The sequence below is a fragment of the Haliaeetus leucocephalus genome, unplaced genomic scaffold, assembly GCF_000737465.1.
Source record: "Haliaeetus leucocephalus isolate CR32 unplaced genomic scaffold, Haliaeetus_leucocephalus-4.0 Scaffold636, whole genome shotgun sequence".
NCBI lineage: Eukaryota > Metazoa > Chordata > Aves > Accipitriformes > Accipitridae > Haliaeetus > Haliaeetus leucocephalus.
Genome location: NW_010973072.1, coordinates 757,858 through 774,159, shown reverse-complemented (window position 1 = coordinate 774,159; position 16,302 = coordinate 757,858). Strand labels below are relative to the sequence as shown.

At 42.7% G+C, this 16,302-nt stretch overlaps 1 protein-coding gene across 14 annotated transcripts in view; it reads right to left on the bottom strand.

The window, feature by feature from the left end:
• NPRL3 (nitrogen permease regulator-like 3 (S. cerevisiae)) overlaps positions 1-16,301 on the bottom strand; it is a 47,436-nt gene extending 31,135 nt beyond the window's left edge. Inside the window, exons 1-6 of one of the 14 annotated variants that reach the window (XM_010578407.1) lie at positions 16,225-16,301; positions 14,627-14,696; positions 8,846-9,002; positions 8,339-8,450; positions 5,450-5,579; positions 2,044-2,118 (exon numbers count right to left, since the gene is read on the bottom strand). In XM_010578407.1, coding sequence (XP_010576709.1) covers positions 2,044-2,118; positions 5,450-5,533 — 159 coding nt within the window. In that variant the 5' untranslated portion in view covers positions 5,534-5,579; positions 8,339-8,450; positions 8,846-9,002; positions 14,627-14,696; positions 16,225-16,301. Of the gene's footprint in view, positions 1-2,043; positions 2,119-4,385; positions 4,631-5,449; positions 5,582-6,486; positions 6,849-8,338; positions 8,451-8,845; positions 9,003-9,214; positions 9,254-10,955; positions 11,139-14,626; positions 14,697-15,390; positions 15,526-16,142 lie in introns of those variants that run through there. The other 13 variants (XM_010578398.1, XM_010578399.1, XM_010578406.1 and 10 more) reach the window with 13 other exon arrangements.
• Between the last annotated feature and the right edge of the window lies 1 nt (position 16,302).

Sequence of the window (16,302 nt, the reverse complement as noted above, 5' to 3'; positions counted from 1 at the left end):
TTGCCTGCTCTGTCTGCCCACTACAGATGGACTCTCATCTTTATCTCAGAATGCCTCCACCCACCCTCTGCCGTGCACTACACCACACTAGGAGAAAATTTCCACTTGCTTCTTGTGCAGCACTTTCTATAAACTTGACAGCTCTCTGTGAACTAAGAGTGTCTCATTTGGCAAGTATGACTTAGTGCTGCATTACACACACAATTACATCGGTATCACCACAGTGCCAAAATACAAAAAAAAGCAAGTTTTCCTAGAAGAACCACTAGAAATAAGGTTCCAGAAAAATGTGGGCTAGATATAGTCTTCATTGCACTTCACCAAGCTCTTGCAATATTTTGAATGAAGGAGCATTGGTTTCAACACTTCTGCTTCCACATGACTCAGTATGCATGAATGTTTGTGTTTGCACGTGCATCGACACACACTTACCTACAACCAAAGCATGGTGCTTACCAATACACCAAAACAACAAAATTCTTGAAGCTAACATCTCTTAATGTGTGAAGTCTAGAATCAATTCCCGTAGTGCAAATCCAGCATCTCCTGACTTAAGAATGTCCCAGAGCACCAGAACACTGGATCCCCAGCAGAACTCAGTGAACAATTTCTTGCTTGATTCGGACTGATTGCTGGAATAATTGTCTTGTGTGAAACCTTGCTCTTCAAGTGAGGACAAGCCATCCAGACTGTGGCCATGTCCATGTTAGTCACCACTGGAAAGCCAGCAGTAAGAAAAGTACTAGTGCTAAAAGGGGGGGGGGGGGGGCGGAAGAGGTAATTTCACAAGCAGGGAGCTGGAGGCTTTTAAATCATAATGTTACATCCAGTTGGGCAAAAATCAACCCCTTCCATAAAGACAGCTATTCCAACTCCCTCTTTGATTTTTAAAATGTTTCTTCATATATGTACATGCCACAAAATAACATGATGGCTCCACAGATGCAACCTGTGGGCTGGGAAGGGAAAGCCAGAGCTCAGAAATCAAACAATGCTCAAACATAATGAAATTTCTAGGGTTTTATACCACCTAATTAGCTAAGCCAGGATCCCTTAACACAGATGCCAACATCTAGTCAATAGAGTAGGCCTGAAAAAAACTCCAAGTAAAAACTATCTATTTGCTCCAGGTTCTTGCTGAGCATCAAAACCTACTTATTCTTCACTTGTACCTTTCTTCTCATTTAGAATGCTACAGCTGCTGCTCCCTGGCACTCTCCCTTTACAATGATCTCATTGCTAAGAGGAGGCAGCTTTCAAACACTGTCCATTTAATTATAAAAAAAAGCCTAGAGGCACTAAGCAAAGGCGCATGTCTCTGTATCACACAGCATGAGCAAGGGCTCAAAACAGTGCTGTTCTGAGCCAGAGTACGTTTCTGAATGACTCTGCCCTGAGCAAGCCTGGGTTGACCAAGGCCATGGTAGGGACCTGACTCTTAAGGCTGGCCAAGCATGAGCCACTGTCCACACTGCCTGCTGCCTCTGCTTCTGGAGCAGAACTGACCACCAAGATCCAAGCTGCATGGAGTCACAAGGGCTCGGCAACGCACTAGTGCAGCTGTATGGATTTGGTCCTATCCTGGGCAGGAGTAGAGCAGTCACGTACAGAGAGCAGCATCTGACACACAAGACAGTGAGACCCAGGCTGCCTTCCTGCACAGCTTAGTTGAACATGCCTCAATTGCAGGGTCTCGAAAAATCACAGCAGTTTACCAGCTCATTCATAACTTGCAACTGGGTTCATATCTATTTTGCAAAGTGGTTTCTTGCATGCCTTTACACTCTGGCTATTTAAAACAAAAAAACTCTAGGAAATGTCCCGAACAGAACAACTGTACTTGCCTTCCACTAGGCTGGAAAAACTTTCCCACTTGTCAGTCTCATATTCTACATTGTTTAGGTTCATTGTTTCGAATTAAAATATCCCAATGAAATCAGGCACTGAATGTTTTATAAGAGATTACTGGAACGTGAGCCTACTGCATTCTCTTATACATCTGAAGCACATCCCACTGACAGACAGATTGAAGACAGTCCTTACCCTTAGTGCAAACACCACGTTGAAGAGAATCATAGTGGGCATCTCTCTCTTTGGTGAAGGATCAGTTTTGGATACCTGAAAAATATTTTTTTAGAAATCCCATAGGCTAGTGTCAGTTGGATTGAATAACAAAGGGGAAAAAAAAAAAGGGGGGGGGGGAAGCCTAACTCAGTCAAATAACAAGCTTGCTGAGAAAAAAGCGCAGACAAATCAAATTATACCACGGAATTTGACTTGTAGGAAATAAAACTATGATTTTTTTTTTTTTATTAAAATGTCACAGTTACTCTACAACACTGCCTTTTTTGAGAAGCTGTGAAGACTTAAACCAAAGCATTTTGGTCATGACCACGGAAATGAGTATCAGCTAAGATAGCAGTCTTACTAGGTGTCTTTGCTATTGCATTTTAGCATCATTAGGGACCCTAGGTTTAAATTCCTTAGCACAATTTTCATATATATTGTTAGCTACAGAGAAGTCCATAGATTTCTCATCCCAGGCCACACCTATTCTTTCCTTTCCTAAAATCCCCATTTGGATTGCATCATGTTACAAACTATTGCTTTTATCAGAAAAAAATATGCTCTGGAGCTGCAATACTAAAATAAAAGGTTTGATTTTCCCTTCTGCAGGATTTCAAACACATTCTCCAGCCCCCCCCTATGCTTTCTGCAGCAGAGAGCTTCATCCCTAACACAGGTACAGGCTTTCTGGTGGGGAGGAACAGTGGAAGCCAGACAAGCAAGTTGAATTTGCATATCCAAGACTAACAATAGTGAATCGAGCAAGCGTCGCCACAAGATGGAGCACAAAATCCAGAGGACATTCCCATCACCCCCAAAGCTCGGTGCTGAACACCCATCCAATCCCAAAACAGCTATAACCCACCAGGCCAAACACCCAGCTAACCTAATATTCGGTCTCTACCCAACATATGGGTACATGTAGCTAATGCAGCATCTGAGACAGGGCAAACGCAGAGAAGCTGGCAAAAGCAGCGCTGCATCCTCCCTTCCTGACAGGTCCCAAGCATCAGCAACGAACTGCTCAACAGTGAACTCTGAAATCCAAGTGCTTTCACTCAGTAGTCTTAAAAATTATAGAAACTAAAAGAAGTGATACATATTTTTGGTTTTTCCAAAGTGTAAGTGAAGTTCTATCAGAAAGGCAGGGATGGGAGGGTGGGAAAGATAATTTACTGTGTTTATTGGTTTTGGAGTTACTGGATGTCTTGTGAACTTCAATAAAGACTCAAAAGCATTTCTGAGTGCAGGGACTGATCCTGTTCCTTAAAATCAAAGGAACTACCACCATTAACATCAATTGGGATGCAGGCTAGATTTCATATCACCTCTTGTCCAGAAAAAAGAAGAAAAGACTAAGCTGGAACAGAAAATGCTGAAGGAGCTTGAAGAATTCAGAATATCACTACATAAAAGGCTGTCTGGCACACAGGATTAAATATTCATGCTCTTGTAACTCCTGTATCTCATCTGAGTAAGAATTTGCTGAGCTGTCCCATGGATTAACTTATTGCACTATCAACTCCAAAGGAACCCAAACCAGAGACTGTCAGGTTACTCCGGTCACTGCCTTTGCTCCATGGAAAAGGAGCTCCATCTAGCTTCCTCCTAACAGCAAAAGGGTCCCAGATTTACATTCAAATTAACTAGCAGAGATGACTGCCATGTCTAGAAGATTCTGGACTCCAGAAAGTTCTGGGGTGCCTACTGGGGTGATAAGACACACCCAAAAAGAAGATCCTACAAGAAGTAACAAAAAAGTGTTTACAGCACTTTCTAACTTTATTTACCCAGATGCAATTTTATTTAGACAAATTGAAAATGAAGAGACATTTCAAGCAATTAGGATAAAACTGACCGGAAAGCTGAGAGAACGTATAATAATACGTGGTGAAAAAATGCAAATACAAATTTTTAATCTCATTTACACCACGTTTAGGAAGTTATGCCTTCTGGATGAGATTAGCAAAATAAAGGAATCTGATACTGTGAGAGAACAGGCCACTGCTGTCAGGGCCCTGAGGGCAGGAAAAGGTCTTAATGGCCCCCACCAGTCCCAACTGGATCCCCCACACACACACACCCTAGCCCATGACCCAGGAGCCCCATTTAAGCTCAGCCCAGGGCCTGTAGGTGTGCCTGTCTCCAGCCCTGTCTCCTGGATGGACCTTGGACCTACATTTTATGTAGCTTGTCTCCTGGATGGACCCTTGATTAAGTACATGGCAGCCTTGTCCTCCAGCCCTGTCTCTGGTCCCACCTCCTTTTGCTCCTGGCAGGGGTCCCTGTACGGACCCTGGGCCTGGTTCATCACTTGCCTTGTCTGGGCCTGGCGATGCACTTGCACAGCTTGCAGACACTTGAATTCTGTTGTCCAAAGCAGCTTAAACATTTGACGGCTGAGCCTTGCCAATCCTCCATCACATTTCTTGTAGACTCATGACTGAGTTTCAAAAGTGGAACACTAGCATCTTTTTATGCTTGAGGCCAGCTCCTCACTTGGATTAAAGCAGCCTGGTCCTCTAAATATCAAGCAGCAGTTGCCAACAATCTGTTTGCACCTCTAATTATAGATAGAAAGGATGATAGAATTGGCAAGAAGATTTTTTTTTCCTGAAAACATGAACGACTTAGTAAATTTTATGAAAAATGAGACCAAAGCAGTTCAGTGACAGAGATCAGTGTTGGATTCAGAAATTACCAAAGCCTAGTTTATTCTTACAGTCTATCAAGAAGAAGGAATGGGACAAGGAATATTTTGCCCATAGAAGCATGTAAATTCTTTCCTAGATTTATGCAGGGCCTTTTCCGTAGCCTAGGTGGCAACTGCTTTCATTCCAAGCAGCTAAAACACAGGCCACGGAGCAAGGTCTCAATGCAAGCAGCAGCCTGACTTTGTCCACAAGAAAATTTTTGACCTTTTTCAACATCCTACCTATTCCAACCAAGTCTTGTGAATCATCTTCAGCACCAGTAAGAGTTAAAAGCCAGAAAGGCTGACGCGGCTTCTAGCATTTGTCAAGGTTTTGGGTGTTTGTTTAGTTTTTTTAACTACCATACTAATTAGAGGTGCTAAAAAGCTAACTTCCAGTAACTAACATAGTGAGAAACAGCTTTTTGAGCTGGACTGCTTAGTATTACTTCTCTTTACCCACACTGCTTTTCTACAGTAACCAGAACAGGGTTTCTGTGAATCACTGACACAGCTCCTGCAGTTTGCCACTCACTGTATTAATCTGGAAGTAAGTAAAAGACAGCTTTGAGCATCAGGAAGTAAAAACAGGATCAAAAGCCAACACGCACATTCTGAATTCTAAGTTTCCTAACTAAGCCAGGTAGTTTGTAAAGAAGGCAGGTCCCCAGAGTGGACCTCATGCCGTACCTGCCCAAGGGCATGCTGAAGCAACGTGGGATGGCCAACAAAGCGAACATTATCAATCTTCAGTTCAAACTTTTTGCCACACATATCTGACTTGGTAGCCAAAATTGTTGCCAGGATGACATCTGAAAACCTTGAAGAGCAGAAACAGAAGTTATTGCAATTTTCAGAAAGCATACCCCCAGAATATTCCTCCAAATACAGATATATTTAACTCTAAAGTTTTTAAATTATTGTATCTAAATTGCTGTACCTGGAGTACCACCAATTATATAAAATTAAGAACCCCTTAATTACATCTCTCAGATCATTACAATTATAAAACAGGAAGCATTCACGACAAAGACTGCAGGGTCATGCTTATTTAATTACATGCTCAGCAAAATACATTGGAAAGATTAGATGCAGTTTGCTTAAATATAAAAACAGCTCAAGTTAGCCATTGCCTGGATTTAGCTGCAGGTTAATGAACTTACTAAGCAACTACATATCGACACAGCCTGTCACTCAAGCACAACAGAGGTCTTTAAGCCACCCAGTACAGCAGAGGGGAAGGAAAGAAAGAGCTGATTCAATTAGAAGAAAGATAAAACCAACGCTTGTCCTTCCTTTCCCAAATCTCACCAGTGAGATTCGAAGTTACTCACTTGAACAGATCTCAGCCTGTGGTCAACAGACCACTGGCACCCTTCTGAGAGCTACCTGGCCTCACCTGGGCTTTCTCATTTCATAAACCAAACTGGGACAAATTCATGACAGGGCAGGCCCTTTGCAACACCAACCGTGGTGTTACTGGAATGGTCTGGATCGGTGGTGGCTGCGAGACAGGAGGGCAAGTATCTACGAGGAGTCTGCCCTGTAAAAGACAGCTACGGCTGCAAAAACAGGTAAGAATCCAGCGTGACAAGGAAGGAATTCGGCAACTGCTCTTTCCAATGGCCTTGCAACACTGGTCTGGTCTCTACAAACACTTGTTTTCCTCAGGGTGTTCCCTAAGACAATGGAGCTCAAATCCACAGGGAAGAGGACCTCAGTTAGCTGCTGGAGGGAAACTGTTGTTCTAGAACAGGGGCAGTGCAAGGTTTGATATTAGCAAGTTCGATCTTCATCTTATTTCTTGGAGGCTCCCATTTAACCAAATGAACTTCAAACCAGTTTCTGATGAGACCAGTTTTTTAAGAATGAAAACGTTTATTTCATTTTCTTTATTTACATTTAGGGATGCATGTCCCTGTCAGACCATCCCCCTGCACCAGGCAGGTATCCCAGATAACGTAGTATCACTCAGAGAAAAGGGCAGGCATGGGTGTGTGCTGCGCTCACCTTATCTCTTGGCCACAAGATAGACCTCAATGCCCAGAGAAGGAATTAATGTACCATATTCCTGGTTCACCCTGAGTGAGTTACATACAGAAACTAAGACAAATGCACACAGCCAGGTCTTTTGTGTGTATCCACCTGCATATGACCCACGGGGCATTTCTTTTATTAGACCTACATATACTGAAGATGAAGGACAACACAGGGGTTTTACAAACTGTCAAAGCCCCTGGTGTTTGTACAAACAGGTGATCCTGACCACAGCACGCTGCTTATGTTTGGCTTATGGAAGGAGCAGCTGTGTACAAACTTCCAAATCCCTGGCTGCTCTGCTCCAAACACAGCTAACAGCAAGCAGAGAGATGGGGAGACTAGCCAGAGACTCCAAGGACCGCTGAACCACACTCCTCAGACACCGCACTGCACTGGGCTGCACAACACATGGAGTTTGTGAAGAAAGGGCAAAGTGTCCTCGAATAGGACCTGGACTGACAGTCCCTGGAGATGACATTCAAAATAGGAAAAAGCGTCACCATGACAGCAATGAGCTTTTCCCTCTCTTTTTGCCCTATTCAGCTGCGTTCTTTAATAGGTTCATCATGGAGCCAGGAAGACTATAATAGCAATACATCCAAAACCAGCATATGTTTTGGGGGGTGAAGGGAGAAGGAGGGTAAATTAGAAAATGCCTGCTTGCTGGTAAGAAATTAGTTACTCTTCCCTCTCCCAGCCTTGGCAAAGGATACCTTGGGAGCTGGAAAACTGATCATTATGATGACTTTCACCACCGTTAAGATTTGACTTTTACAAGGAATTACACCAGCAGATCTTTTAACAGATAAGTGAACGTAACAGTTCAGCAGTTCCCCGAAGAGCTCATGACACCAACAGCCCTCTGTCTGCCCTACCTTGTATGTGGCTCTGTGGGGAGGAGGAGATTAAAAGGTTGATTTTGTAAAGTCCTTAGTATCTTCTCCCTAGCAGAGACTTCTCTTTCTGGAAGAGTACTGCAACTGCAGCCAGATGATACACTCAGGATAGATAACCCTGTGATGGGTTACACAGGTGCTACCCGATGGGTACAGACACCTGGTATGACCGCAGGCTCTCCCAAGAGTGACCTGGGCTCCAGCCCCATTATCCTCATCTGACAGCCTAGATTTATTGGTTTTGCTGGTTTGTGGGTTTTTTCCCCCAGTGGTCTACATAATTATACATTTCTTAGGCCTCAGGATGATAGGGAGATTGAGAGATAGCAGATACATTATTCCCATCATTTCAATTCGTCATCTCATCTTAGAAAATAACACTTTTACTTTAAATATTTTAATACTGATTTTCTAATCTCTGGGGTATATTAAGATGACCTAAAAATACTGACTTATCAGAGCCCAAGAGTTTGTTAGAAGCAGATTAGGTTTCGCAGTTGGGCAGTGACAGTCCCTTCTTTTACGAGATTAGTCTGAGCATTGTGATTTCCAGAGGAAAGCAAACCTCTCCTGCACTAAGGAATTCAGCAGGCAGAAACTAAATACAAAAGACAAAAGCTTTGATTTGCCCAAAATATCCTACCGCTCCTATCACGAGCTCAATGTAGCAGCAACAGCAGACAATCCAGCAGTACGATACAAATCACACTAGTGCAGATCAACTGCTGTCACCAGCATCTCCTCTGGAAACCCAGCTGAAACAACAATTGCTTTAGCACATGGAAAAGGAAGGGGAAAGAACATCAAAACACAAATTCATCTTTTCCCCAAGAATGGATAATAACCTTTTATATGCCACATGAATTCAAAGCAAGGTTTTTATAAAGAATTCTTTGAAGTAGTTTAGAAAGGGAGCTGAGTATCTAGGTGAGCATCTTTATGTTAAGCAGGGACTAGAGATGCAGTTTAATACTTTTGGGGCCCTGGGTAGAGATAAGCACTTTTCCCTCCGCATGTTCAAAAAGGGGGTATAATGCAGTCATCCAGTTTAGCTTAGTGGGGCACCAGAACAACCAACTAGCGCGGCTGCTCAAAACCAGGTCTCTGAAGAGCTCTCCATAATTATTGTGGGATTAAATAGTTTACTCACTGATCTGTCCTTTTAAGTCATTGCTCATCAGAAAGCAATTTGTTTTAAAGCTCCTTGTTGGAATAACTACAATGCCAAGGCTATACTTGTTGCATTCTCGGAGGATCACAATTTTCTGAATTCACAGAAGGGACAGTACCACACGCATTCTGGACACCTTACCGGAAGCACAGAAGTGTTAGTAGGACCTTTGTAATTATCCTAGTGTAAACCTTCAGCAATATTTTTCCTACAGACATTGTGATTTAGCATGTAATTATCTCATCATTCAGTGTAAAACAGAAACCAGAAACAAAGCACAATTAAAAGGATGGTGAGAAAAGAAAGCCATTCTAGACATAGGTGATTGTTTAGAATGTTTGATCTTACCCCGAAACCAATTGCTCATCAGTTAGAGGACATTGGTCTCTGAAATGGGAACATGGCCATAAACACAAAACAAAAACACAACAAAAGAAAATAAACGAGGAAAGTACACAAAATAAAAAAAAAAGATAATATTAAAAACTAGATGAACTATTAAGGTTTAAACTCCTGTAAAGGAAATATAACTATTGAGAAGAGTCAAAAGTTAATGGTAGGTGAATTCCAGGTATATATTGCAGGCTCAGACTGACAACAGAAAAAACAGGCTAAGGCATTTTAGTCCTCTTGCTAACACTGGCTGCTGTAATGTGTTCCCACAATACGTTGCATTTATGGAGCTGTATTTACACCTCGCATACTTTTTAATTCATGCTTACCTTAAGAGAAAATAGAAGAGGTTGCAGTCTGATTTAGAGCAGATTCTAAACTTCAGTTTCTTTTCTAGACTATTACTAGCGTTTTCACCAAAGGAACATTCCATGCAGCCCCAAATGACCCACAGCTCTTCACAATTGGTTCTGGTGCTTCCATACCCACAAGACTTAGAAAAAGAGGATGCCAAACATTTATTGCTGCATGCACAGCCAGGATTCTGTAAAGGGCCTTGCACACAGAGCTGCTGCTGCTCCCCCCAAGGATGTAAACAACAGGTACAAGTCTGGCCAGACTCACAGCACAAGCATGAAGTCATTCTCTGTCTGACCCAGGCAATAAGCAGAAACTTAGGAACAGCAGGCTGAAACAGTTTTCAGTGCAAAGAACCTGAAAACCTTCTTTACAACAGGTGTGCAGAGCAAGGCACTGTTAACAGCTGTACTCACTTTTATATCAGAGAAACAAACACCTATTTTCATTTTAACAGTCAACTGCTTTTTTTTCCAAATAACAAGGAAAAAAAGGACTTATTTCCTGAAGCAAATTTCCTAAATATATTGAAAAATGAATCTGATAAAAGCTTTATACTGTCCACGTTAGAAAGGGGAGACAAAATGAAAACCTCCAACAATTATTTAATCCAAAAGACAGCAGATTTCTACTGGTCACGTTGAATAGAGAACCTAGAGCAATCCTAAATGACAAACTATACAAAGGGGGTATATTACAGGAAGGGTGTTTAAAGGGGTGGATGGATAGATGAATGGAAAAGCACGGGCTTACAGAAAGGAAGCCTTTCAGAACAAATACAAGGAAGAACACTGGAGTCCAGTGAAAGAGGGACAGAGGATACAGAAATGTTATCACAGGAGAACTACTGTTTGTTAGAAAGGGACATTCAAGTCCTTGTTTGCCAGTAACTTGACTTTTTTTATAACAGAAGCGTTTGGCCAATTAATGACATCAATGCTGTCAAACTTGCTAAACCTCCTTCAGTTAGTTATGCTACTAAAAAATGCAAAGTCTGGTGTAACATATGTTACTATACGTGCATCTTCATTAGAATTTTTGCTTGCTGACTATACCACCTTCAGAAAAACTACAAAAAACATTTCAGACCAATTTAACAAAGCATTATCTTACAGCTTCAAAAGAGTAAGTGCCTCAGATCAAGGGAAAAAAAAAAAAAAAAGAGAGAGAGACTGGCAGGCATCTCCATAAGCTGTGAGGGGTATGTATTACTAGTAAAGCACTGAAAAACTGAAGGATGTTTGTTAAGAGAGCAAATGATGAAAGGATGAGAAGAAGCCAACAAAGAGAGACACTTGACAGGCAATTTGTTTTGACAACGACAGATTCTTCTGAATACCTTTTTGTTGCATGGCCACCATCAACACACCTCAACCACTTTTGCTGCTTGACTTGCTTTTAAAAGGAAGAAAAATCTATATTCTGAAGACCCAAACACACACCTCCATTGAGCAGAAATTAATACAAGCGAATACACACCAGCAACCCAGAGGTAGGATCATCATGAATAGGCTGCAATTGTCTATAAAAAACAAAAAGCATAACAATGACCAGGAAATTCGAGCCTGAAGGCTAGAAGAAATCCAATTATGCATACAAATATGCTGTATGGAAATGGAGAGTCAAGGCACTTCAATTGATCTAATTTTGCCCTTTCTGAGACCATAAAGAAATGCATACACCTCAACTGCTCCAGGAAAGGTCAGCTCAAAAGTAACCAATCTGGGTTCCAATAGCTTAGGAAAAAAGCAACAGTGAACCTTATCTAGGAGACAACTGGTGCTAGATTGTTAGTAAATTGAAGACAGCCATCCAGTATAAAAAAGGATGAATCCAACCCTCATAAGAACTAGTGCAGCAACAAGATAAATCTGAAATAACCTTTCCTACTGAACATGAAAACATGGGAAGACCCAACCCTTCAACATCATCAAACTTGCCATACACTATCAACTCAACCTAGCACTCTGCCCCCTCCAAAGCCTCAATTTGTGCCACCAAAAATATCCACAGATGCTACTGATATGCAGTGATTTAAAGGAATCTTTTTGCCAACCCTTCTTTGAAGAAGCCTTCCAGAAATAATACGAAACCACTTAATGAATTACTTTCATGACAGACAGCTCCAATCAGAAAGTCATCACCACCAGAAAACAGACTGGACTTCATGCTGATGAAATCTGTCCATGGACTACTGAGCTGAGTGTTTCAGGAAGAGAACTGCTGTACCACTGCACTGCAGAAGAACAAACTTACAGGGACAGAGCTGCTACTGGGGGAATGGCTCTCTCAAAACCAGTCACTCCATTCCTGGTCTCTCCAGCCTGATCTTCAATGGGAACATAGAAAACACATTCTGAACAAGAACCCGGGAGCAAAAATTTGTAACATTGGTGAGGAAATAACCCCCATGGGCTCAATGACAATACTGGTTTTACAGTATGTGATAGTTAAACTCCCTCCTTTCCTAGTTTACCAACCATATGCATCTCGCTCTCCCCAAGACATCTGCACCTTTCTGTCTCCACTCTCTCCTTAGAATATCTTCTGCTCCACAGGCACCAACATCTGTTACTCCCAAAACGGTCTGATACAAATCAAAAGTCTGAGCAACCTGTTGTACACAGTTTTGAAGATCCCTTTTTGCTTTGTGGTGGAAGAAGGGCCTGTGTACCTATAACTTGCGTATTTTTCCCACCTGTATTGGTAAGTCCAGTGAAAGATACTAACTCCGCCAACAAACCTCCTCTTGCCTAATATAAATTAACAGTACTTAGTATACAAAGAGCATTAGCAATTTCTTCTACTAGCTGCTATCACGGAAGAGAAGGATAAGTTTAGCTGCTACCTCAGTTGTATGGGATGCAGTCGACTTACAACACTGACTACACTGGTATTGGGAAAAAACTTTCCAATAAACAAACTTGAAACAAATGCAATTTTGAAAAAGACTTTGAATTTCTGAATGCAGATGCCCAGCCCTGTAAGCAGCACAAGCAGCATGCTGGACCTCGATATCTGGCCTCTAGCAGAGGCCACACTTTCAGAGCAACATAAACACTCCTCTTTTTCTATTTCCCCTTCATCTGTATGGCAGCTAGAGACAGATCCACAGGAGATAATATTAAAGGACTTCCTGCTAACAGACCTGCATTGGCTGAAACCTCAATTTCATCTAAGTAGATATAAGGTTTATAAACACTGACCTTAGTAAGAGTCAGATGCGGACACTGCAGCATGAATTTGTATGTATTGCTATACACAAAACGGTACAAATGACAACTTCTTTCTTCTGAAGATGATCACTGCAGAGGGGGATTTTTGTCTTAATATTCCTTCATTCAATGCTTCAGAACTGTGATATTTTGCACTTAGTGAGTTCAGTTGAGAGATCATAAATTCTTTTAAACACTAAAAGCTTAATAACAAATACCTGACCAGGAGATTAAGCACTAACTTTCAAGCGCAGTGTTCTGGACACCACAATGAAATAATCTAAATCTTTGTTTAATGTAGGTTACATGCCAGCACATTCAACCTACTTAAAACCAGTTTCAGGCAAATACTAGCAGTTTTCTCATCTGACCATAATTTGAAATGATAAAAGCTTCTCCTACATCACTGCAGTAGCCACGTACTGCATGACACTAATTCAGCACCACACGCAACATCCAACGAATGCAGCTCCGCATTAAGTGCTTTGTCCAACTGGCCAGAATGGCAGAGGCAACAAGAATCAGTATCAAACAGAAGCTGGTACCATTCCAATACCATCTTAATCTATCTAGTGAAATACTAGAGCCAGGGTTTTGAACAGCAACCAACAAAATCCCTGAGATAACCAGCAAACATGTGCACTGAACCTTCCTAATGTGTATACTAGCTGCCATCAACAGCACAGTCTGAAACGCCATTCACCAATTACCAAACTTACAAAAGCACAGCTTGCTCCCACTGGAGTTGTGCCCTGTACCATACTGTGCTCACTGGAGACACGACAGAAGGCTGCATTTGAAGGTTTCAAAGATACCAGAAAAGGCGAGAGATACGAGACCTCAAGCAAAATGTGTTTTCATAAGATCCCAGTCCTAGAAAAACATATGAATTTGATGAAGTTTACTGTCATGGGTGATTTTAATTTCAGCTAAACTATTCTCAGTCAAAGTTAAGAACAAGCTTACATTTTGCGAGGTTGGGATCTAAATTTCTTTTTTGGGGGCAAGTGACAAGTACTTCTTTTTCACTTTTATATGAGAGAAGAGCAGCAACTACCCCATTTTATTAATATTGGAGATTAAAACACATATCACAAAAAAGATCTGCAACTGAACTACGGGCCAACAGACAAAAAACTTTTTTCTTTCCCAGATTTGTCTCGTATCTGATAGTGATAAATTTAGAACCATGCAGCAGATTTCAAATCTACAAAAACTAATTAGAGGGTCCATTCATATGCACATGCATGCTGAACACATTGCCTATTACGTTTGTTACCCACTGATTTGCTGTAATTGAAATACTATCTTTAAGTCTCAGTATCCTTTTGAGCTACTATTTCACTCCACAGACACAAGGGCAGCTGTATCTGGAGAAACAAAATTAGTTATTCATTAGTGCACAGCAATTCCATACGACACTTACACGAGCTAGGGAAGAATTTGAGGCAACTGAATAATATATCCAGTTAGACATAGGCAGTTAAAGAAAAGTGGAATTTTGCCAAAGTATTAATGCTCCTAGCTTTGAAAGAGTAATACTGCCTTTCTAATGAGCACAAAATACCTGACCTACACCTTGCCTAGATAACAATAGATTCAGTAGCATTCCCTCATGAGAGATTCCTTATTACTTAGCACTAATTTGCTCATAACTTGTCATTAAAGCATTTTTTGGCAGGTCATCTTCTATACAGTTCGAGAGAATTTGCCTGCTGAACTATCAGGCAGGAGAGCAAGAGGCCACCTCTCCTCTGTTTCAAACTCTTAGGCAAGGAGAAATGTTTTCCCCTACCTGGAGTCCCCATCTTGATCTTCTGTGGTGTCACCAGAGCTATTCACAGCATATCGACTCCTTGGTTTACCTGAAACAAAGAATAAAGACAGCTTTTTCAAGGAACAACCTTCTTAAAGTGCTCATTAAAATAAGTGAATTAGGAGAATACTTGTGCATTAAGAGAATATTTGTCTGTGCCCTTTTTAAAATTATCCATAAGAGAGATCTAAAAAAAGTAATATTAAAAGCAGATGGTTCCTTCCTTTTTAGGTAGAAGCACCAGATCTTGTTTTTTCTATTCTCACTCAAAAACACATCAAAAATAGGAGAAAGAGGTTTATATCTTCAGGGGATAAAGAGGAGAAAGCAAAAAAATTCACAGAAACAACTTTTCTCTCAAGTGCCAGGTAACAGTTTGCACTTAGAGAGAGAGTGTGGAAAATAAAATTCTGACCAGTGCATTTCCCTCATTATTGCTCAGGTTTCAGGACAATGATAATGCTCCAGAAGCCCCTCCTGCAGTCACAGGTATCAAAATCCTTTACCAACAAAAAGCAGGAGGGGGGTGGGACAGAAGCAGCCAGCCAAAAAAAAACCCACATTCTCAGATTTTGCTTATAAAACCAAAAATGGGTTTGAAGACAATTCTCTCTTGGTAAAAAGTGACTCACAACCTAAAGAGGGGTGTCAAACTTCTCGTGACACACGGCAGTTAGCAAGCAACCCAAGCTGAACAGCTTCATCGCTCTGCAGCACCTTTAGGCCCACACACCAAGACTCACCCACTGCCGAGGCCAGGTGGGACGCTGACCCTGCCCGCAGCACCGCGGGTGCAGCCATCCTGCCTCCGGCCCCCACAGACTCCTGGCTGCGGGCAGGTCCGAGACTGGCCCCAGACACCATCCCTGATCAGGAATCTCGGAGAAAGAGAGAGGTACAACCAACACTGGCTCCACAGCAGCCAGCTGGCACCTGAATGGTCCATGTTCCTACTTTCCAAAAGAAATGAAACCTCCTCCACCCCATTATTCAACACAAGGGACTAAAGTCTCTTAGTTCCTACCCATTATCAGTTAAAGCTCACTTAGTGTTTTCTGAATCCCCTCTCCCAGATCGGTGCCTTCGCTTCTCACCCTGCCTCCTCCTCCTCCTTGCCCTACAGCTCCTAAAACCCACACAGCTTCAGCTGATCCAGGAACAGCAACAAGGCACCAAGTCAATAATAACACCCGGTGCTAACATGGTTCGATTAATGTGGGGCGTGAGGTGGGCGTGTGTGAGGGATGCCAGGGCACCTGGGGGTATGGGGGGTGCGAGGGGTGCCAGAGCACCTGGGGGTACGAGGGATGTGTGTGTGTGAGGGGTGCCGGCCCCCCACAGAGACTATGAGGCCGGGCGGGGGGGGACAGACCACCACAGGGGGTGTGTGTGGGATACCAGGCCCCCACGGGCGGCGGCAGGCCCCCAGCGGAGGCGCCTGGGGGGGCGGGGCCGGCCGCAGGCCGGGCCGGACCCCGCGGCGTCGCGCACTTACTGGCCTGTGCGGCGGGGTGCTCGGCGCCGCGCTGGAAGGGGAAGCGGAAGAGCAGCTTGTTGCCGCGGCTGCCCGAGCTCACCAGGATAACGCTGATGGGGCTGGTGCTCTCGCCCATGCCGGCGCGGCGCGGCGCGGCGCGGCCCGGCCCGCAGGAAGG